The 6,744-nt window shown below is 47.5% G+C and overlaps 1 protein-coding gene across 1 annotated transcript; it reads right to left on the bottom strand.

Annotated features, from left to right (window-relative positions):
* Positions 1–5,174: 5,174 nt before the first annotated feature.
* On the bottom strand, positions 5,175–6,343 carry IMP3 (IMP U3 small nucleolar ribonucleoprotein 3). The gene has a single exon (XM_030317652.1). It carries the CDS (start codon positions 6,253–6,255, stop codon positions 5,701–5,703), a length of 555 nt encoding a protein of 184 aa, XP_030173512.1. The 5' UTR covers positions 6,256–6,343; the 3' UTR covers positions 5,175–5,700.
* Between the last annotated feature and the right edge of the window lie 401 nt (positions 6,344–6,744).

Here is a 6,744-nt window from a genome sequence, read left to right as displayed (position 1 = left end):
CCCACAAGGTCCCTAGGGCTCAGCTCTGGGTGAGAGGAAGCATGTCAGAGAGGTTAAGGTCCTGCGTTCTGGAGCTGGATGGCTTGGGTCCAAATCCAGACTCAGCTACCCGCTGGCTCTGTGGCCATGTGAGTTATTTCACCTCCATATGCTTCAGTTTCCCCCTCTGTAAAATGTGGCTAATAATAGTAACTACCTCCAAGGTGGTTATAGTTAAGTGAGATCATCCATGTAAGGTAAATCATCAAAAATCTTGTTTTATTAGTGCTTAACTTCTTGTTTTAAGATCACCTTTCCCTTAACTGACTGACATATCATGAGTAAGTTGACTTTGGGGTGCCTGGGTGACTTAGTCGACTAAGTGCTGGACTTCAGCTCAGGTCATGATCTAGCGGTTCATGAGTTCGAGCCCCGCGTCGGGCTCTGTGCTGTCAGCTAGGAACCTCCAGCTTGCTTCAGATTCTGTGTCTTCCTCTCTCTCTACCCCTCCCCCACTCGCACTCTGTGTGTGTCTCTATCTCTCTCAAAAGTAAACATTAAAAATAAATAAATAAATAAATAAACAAACAAATAAATAAATCAACTTCTAATTAGGTGAGCCCAAGATGGTCTCTTTCTTGCAGACCAAAGTGCATGCCCATGATTTTAATCCAGGTCTTCCTGAGTCCAAAGTTCCTAATCTTTAGCCCACCAGACATTGCCTGCTCTGTATTTTAAGGGATCTCATTTTGCTCCTGATTTTCAGCCGGTGAGCTGAATGGGTGACTTGGTTCACCTCTACATTGCCCCCTCCCCATGCTAGGAAGAGTCCCAGCCCTGGATGGTGGTGGGGGCTGGTGGGGAGGAGGATATCCTCTGGAAACTTCCCTGGGGACTGACAGTGGGGCCCATTCTCAGATGCTAAGACCAAGATCTGTCCTAACGTTCATCCAGCTTTCATCCTGGGTCAGGACTGAGGATTGCTGGGCCAGGCAAAGCACCCCTAATTTCTTTGCTGCCTCTTTTTAAGTGTTGACTGCACTCTTTTATATCCTCTCCTCCACAGCAAAAACTTTCAGAGCAGAGTGTGGTTCAGCCTTCTGCTATTAAAGAGAGGAGAGGGAGTGAGGCCCAGCACAAGAGGACGTGCCTCAAGTCACACTTCTAAGTCATCCGCAGGGCTAGGCCCCTGCTTCTCTTTCTTTTTGCCCACTCTTGCCTGCAGCCAGTCAGCCTCCCACCCTCTCAGTTGTTGGTAGATGATCTGGAGCGTTTGTGGTGGTGCTGGCTCTGTGCCAAGCACTGGACTAGGCACAAGGCTTGTGCTTCTCAAAGTGTGACCAGCAGCACCTTGGGCCCACTCCAGATGTGGAAGGGATGGGCTACCTTGCTACCATAATTTTTAATGGTTGTGTTTCATCATAAGGATATCCAATACTATTTTTAAAATGTTTTATTTATTTTTGAGAGCCAGAGAGAGGGTGTGTGCGCAAGTGGGGGAGGGGCAGAGAGAGAGGGGCCTAGAGGATCCAGAACGGGCTCTGAGCTCACAGCAGAGAGCCCAATGAGGGGCTGGAACTCATGAGCCATGAGATCATGACCTGAGCCCAAGTTGGATGCTCAACCAACTGAGCCACCCAGGCACCCTGAGGATATCCAATAACTTAACCAGTCCCCTTAGGACACATTTTCAATTTTTCGCTATTATTCTGTATTATAAATACTACGATGAAGATCCCCATAGCTATTTTTTTTGCAAAGACCCATAATTTACTTATGCTAAATTCTTGAAAATGACATTTCTAGGTCAGAAGGTATATAACGTATGTTTCTAAGGTTCTTGATACATATTGTAAAGTTATCTGAGAGGGTGTATCAATTTGCCCTCCTGCCCACTGTGTGTATATACATTTTTTTTCATCCATTAGGCTTTTTTGTAACAAGTCTAGCTCCCTGCGTTTCCTGCAAGTTTCTTTTGTGACCTGGGGAGGGAAAGAAAGGAGGGGCTGAATTTTAAGGTCTTTTTTTTTTTTTTGCCTTCCTCTAAGCTTTAGGTTTTAACCCATGCAAGGCGCTCCTTTAAGCACTTTGTAGGAATTAAACCATTTAATTCTCTCCATAACTTTTTAAAACTTTTGAAAAAGTTTATTAATTTATTTTAAGAGAGACAGTGGGGGAGCTGAGCGGGGAAGGGGCAGAGAGAGAAAGAGAAAAAGAGAGAGAGAGAGAGAGAGAGAGAGAGAGAGAGAGAGAGAGAGAGACTGACTGTCAAGCAGGTTCTGCAGTGTCAGCACCGAGACTGACTCAGAGCTTGAACTCATGAAACTGTAAGATCATGACCTGAGCCAAAATCAAGAGTCAGACGCTTAACTGACTGAGCCATGCAGGTGCTCCATTAACTTCTTTTTTTTTTTTAAGTAGGCTCCACAGCTATGTGGGGCTCTAACTCACGACCCTGACATCAAGTTGCCTGTTCTACAGACTGAGCCAGCCAGGCGCCCCCCCTCCATAATTTTTAATGTATTATTAACCATTCCCATTTTTTTTTTTTCACTTTTTAAAAATTGAGGGGGCGCCTGGCTGGCTCATTTGGAAGAGCATGTGACTCTTGATCTCAGGGTTGTGAGTTTGAGCTCCATGCTGGGTGTAGAGATTACTTAAATAAATAAATAAAACTTAAAAAATATTGTGGTAAACTGTAACATAAAATTTGCCATTTTTTCTCTGCCTTCATCATGGAGCCTGCTTTGGATCCTCTGTCCACCCCTCTTTCTACCCCTCCTCTGCTCATGTTCTCTCAAAAAAATATATATATTAAAAATATTTGCCATTTTAAACATTTTTAAGTGTATAACTCCATGGTGTTAGTTACATTTACCATGTTGTATTCACCATCACCACTATTTCCAAAATTTTTTCATTACCCCAAACAGAAACTCTGTACCTGTTCAGCAATAATTCCCCATTCTTTTCACCTATCCCATATTACTACTTATTTGCAATACAGAAAATGGAAGCACAGGAAGGCTAAGTAAAATAACCAATGTTACATGGCTAGTTAAGCATAGAAGCCACCATTCAGACTAGGCAGTCTGGCTCCAGAACTTGCTTTCTAAATCTGGCATAGGTTTTTTTGTTGTTGTTGTTGTTTGTTTTTTTTTTAAGCCCAAATTTTCTGGTTACAGGTTATTTCTTTCATGTCTTCCCTGCAAAGAATGAAAGACTTTTCTAAAGAATCTTGTATTTTACTCCTAAATTCCTAAACCCAATTTCCTCCAAGAGAACTTTGAAGTTGTATCCATTTGGGCTACAGGTGCGGGATCTAACTACTCCAAAGGGCACATCTGTTTCCTTGTCCTGTGCAGTCTGGTAGGAGTCAGTGGTGGCTTTTAGAGCACCAAACTCTCCATGAAATCCCCAATCCTGGGAGCCCTAAGGACATTTCTCAAATGGGCTGAGATTGTGCCCAGCCACCAGAGCTCAGTGCTGAGGAGTAGGATTTCTCTCTCTCTCTTTTTTTTTTTTTTTTGTAAAAAGAGAGCGAGAGGGGCGCCTGGGTGGCTCAGTTGGTTAAGTGTCTGACTTCAGCTCAGGTCATGATTCTTGAGTTTGAGCCCCACATCGGGCTCTGTGCTGACAGCTCAGAGCCTGGAGCCTGCTTCAGATTCTGTCTCCCTCTCTCTCTGCCCCTCCCCTGCTCATGCTCTGTCTCTCAAAAATAAATAAATGCTTAAAAAAGAATTAAAAAGAAAAAAGAGGGGCGCCTGAGTGGCTCAGTGGTCAAGCGTCCGACTTCGGCTCAAGTCATGATCTCACAGTTCGTGGGTTCGAGTCCCGTATCAGGCTCTGTGCTGACTGCTTGCTCAGAGCCTGGAGACTGCTTCGGATTCTGTGTCTCCTTCTCTCTCTGCCCCTTCCCTTCTCACACTTTGTCTCACTCTGTTTCTCAAAAATAAATAAATGTAAAAAAAAAAAAATTAGAAGAAAAGAGAGGCAGAAAGGCAGAGGGAGACATAGAATCTCAAGCAGGTTTCACACTCAGCATGGAGCCCGATGCATGACCCAAGCTGAAATCAAGAGTCAATTGCTCAACTGACTGAGCCACCTGGGTGCCCCCCTCCTTCCATTTCTAAAGGAATGGCACCAAAAAGAACATGGCCTTTAGAGTCAACTCTGGAATTGAACCCCAGCCTTTACAATTCTTTCTGAAGCTGAAAAGGCAGGGATAACATGACCTACCTTGCAGGGTTGTTGGGAGGAACAAATGGTAGCCACTGAGGTAGGGCCTCAGTGAGTGTTAAGCTGAGCGCTTGCTCCTTGCTCAAACCTTTATACAGCACCTTGCTGGGGACCAATCACATTGCCTGGTGCTGCTCTTTCTCTGCTGGCTTGGAAACTCAAATTCAGGGATTCTCTCTAAACCCCTACCTGTCCCAAGGGCTGGCTGTGCCAACATTGACAGTCTTTTAAAGGGAGCATGGTGCCAGCTCTGCCACTTACTGGCTATGCAGTCTTGGACAGTTTGACCCATCTCTGCCTCAGTTTCCTCATCTGAAAAGTAGAGGATAATTGGATTCCCCGCTTCATAGCACTGTTGGGAGTATTACACGGATTAAAACATGTAATGCACTTACAGCTGTGCCTGACACATACTAGAGGCGTTTGCTAGTGTCAGCCTGCCCTTTGTTTCTCTACCAAATGCTGCCTTTCACCTGGGGAAATGGAGAAGGCATACATAAAAGCCAATCCATTGGTCTTGGCAGTCTATTTATTCTCCTCGTGCAAGTCTTGGGTAAAAAGAGGTAGTCTCCCTACTCTCCAATTCCCTACCACGAAGACCATGTTTCCAGGAAACCTCCTGGGCCTCTTCTAACCGCTAGATGGCCAAGCTACAGGGTGATTATTTCCTTAGGCAAGCTAACAGCAAACACTTCAGCCCTCTAATATGGTATTTCCTGGGGCTGGAATATCAACAGGAAGTCCTGTGGGGAAGATCTCTGCCAAAACACTCATTCCCAGGAAGGGATTGGTAAACTGACAAATTTGCCCAGCCCTGTACAACATCCTGCAACCTCCACATGCGCCCCTGTGGCAGGCCTCACCACAGGCAGGTCGCTGCTGACCCAGTTCTTTTCTACTGGGTTCTTGAGCCAAGGAGCCCAGATGTGAACCTACGTGAGAAAAACAGACAAAAATTTGCTCTTACAAAAGTTGGGCCATTTATTGGCATTAGGAAAGCATCCCTTTAGGCACGGGTGGGTCCCTGAATACTAAGCTCACCCATTTTATGAAAACTTGAGACCAGACTCTCCATCGTCTGCACATAGCTTAATCACAAAACAAGAGCAAGTACTCGAATTAAACAGGTTTAACCAAACTGTCCTGCTACAAGATAATAAAGGGAAAGCTAGGGGGAGGGGAGGGGCTCAAAGTTCCTTCGCACTACAATGTTTCAGGTACATAATCTAACAATTCCGCAGTGCCGCACAAAACCGCTTCCCATTGTCTCTTAAATCAGTAATGTAATTATCAATAGTCCAAGGACCAAGAAAAGTTTATGGAAAACGGCCGTACCCTTTGGCTCTGTGCGTGACCTGCTGCTGAGGGACAAAGTTCTTAAGAACCAACGACTTGGCCGATACACTCTTGGGGCAAGCGCCCTCACAGAATCTCAAGCATCAGGTCTCAGCTTTCCCATCTTCGAAAGGCAGGGACAATCGGCTAGGCCTCCAGATCGAAGTCATCGCGCTCCTCATTGTACTCCAGCACGTGCCGCTTGATCTTGGACGAGTCTACCCAGGTGACAAAGTCCTCCATGCTGCGTGTGACAAGGAAGGCGGGGTCAGTGACCACGTCGGGGCCCACGCGCACGTGGCCCTGTTCCACGAAGGCCACGGCGGCCTGGAGGTGCTGCGCCATGCGCAGCTTCAAGAGCACGGTGGGCAGTCGGCGGCGGCAGAAGGACGAGGCCGTGACGAAGTCGCAGAGCTCGAGTGAGCCGCGCGTGGGCACCAGGCCGAGAGCATACAACTTGTCCAGCAGCGCGGCCGAGGCGCGCACGCGAAACGGGTCGCGCTCGGGTAGGTCGCGCAGGCGCCGCGCCAACTCACGCACAGCCCGGCTCAGCTGGTTGTAGCGCGTGTAGTCCTCCCGCCGCTGCAGCCGATAACGCCGCAACACGCGCAGCTCGTGTAGGTTGTGGTCAGTGACCTCCCAGTTCAGGAAGTCCACCTGCTTCAGCAGCTTCTGCTCGTGGAACTTAAGCTTCCGCACCATGATGGCGGCTCCCGCTGCCGCAAGACCCGAAGCTAAAAGCACAGACAGCGGCCGCGCGGCTTCCGCTTGGGATCCCGAAGTGCAGGCCGCCCTGGGGGCCCTGGGCCAATGAAAGAAAGGCTCAAGGCCACGCCCTTGATTTCCATTGGTCAGAGTGTAGCCACGCCCCATGCATCTATCTCGCGTTTCTTCTTTTCTCGTTGGCTGAAGCCGAGTGGGAGAAGTACTGAAGAAAGGCCGGAGGTGGGGCAGCGGGCCGGGGGCGACACAGCGAGGTGTTTTTGGTTTTGTTTTTTGTTTTAAATTTCCACGAGGTCTTAAGTTACCAGAAATATATCCCCTAGTGCGGTAATCATTTCTTCTCATTCATGCCGATGCTCTTAGGGACTCTCGGGAGTGTCTGCCCATAGAAGCTGAGGAAGCCAGTCCTGGGGAAGACGGGTGACTGCTGCGCCTGTTTGATGGGGGTTTACCGTGCTAATTCATCGT

Source organism: Lynx canadensis, chromosome B3 (assembly GCF_007474595.2).
Source record: "Lynx canadensis isolate LIC74 chromosome B3, mLynCan4.pri.v2, whole genome shotgun sequence".
In the NCBI taxonomy this organism is placed as follows: Eukaryota; Metazoa; Chordata; class Mammalia; order Carnivora; family Felidae; genus Lynx; species Lynx canadensis.
Note: the sequence above shows the minus strand (reverse complement) of the source record. Positions and strands in the feature narration are given on the sequence as shown.

What these genes read in the sequence shown, in the direction of transcription:
- IMP3 (XM_030317652.1), bottom strand. Translation starts at nt 6,255, where the DNA reads ATGGTGCGGAAGCTTAAGTTCCACGAGCAGAAGCTGCTGAAGCAGGTG.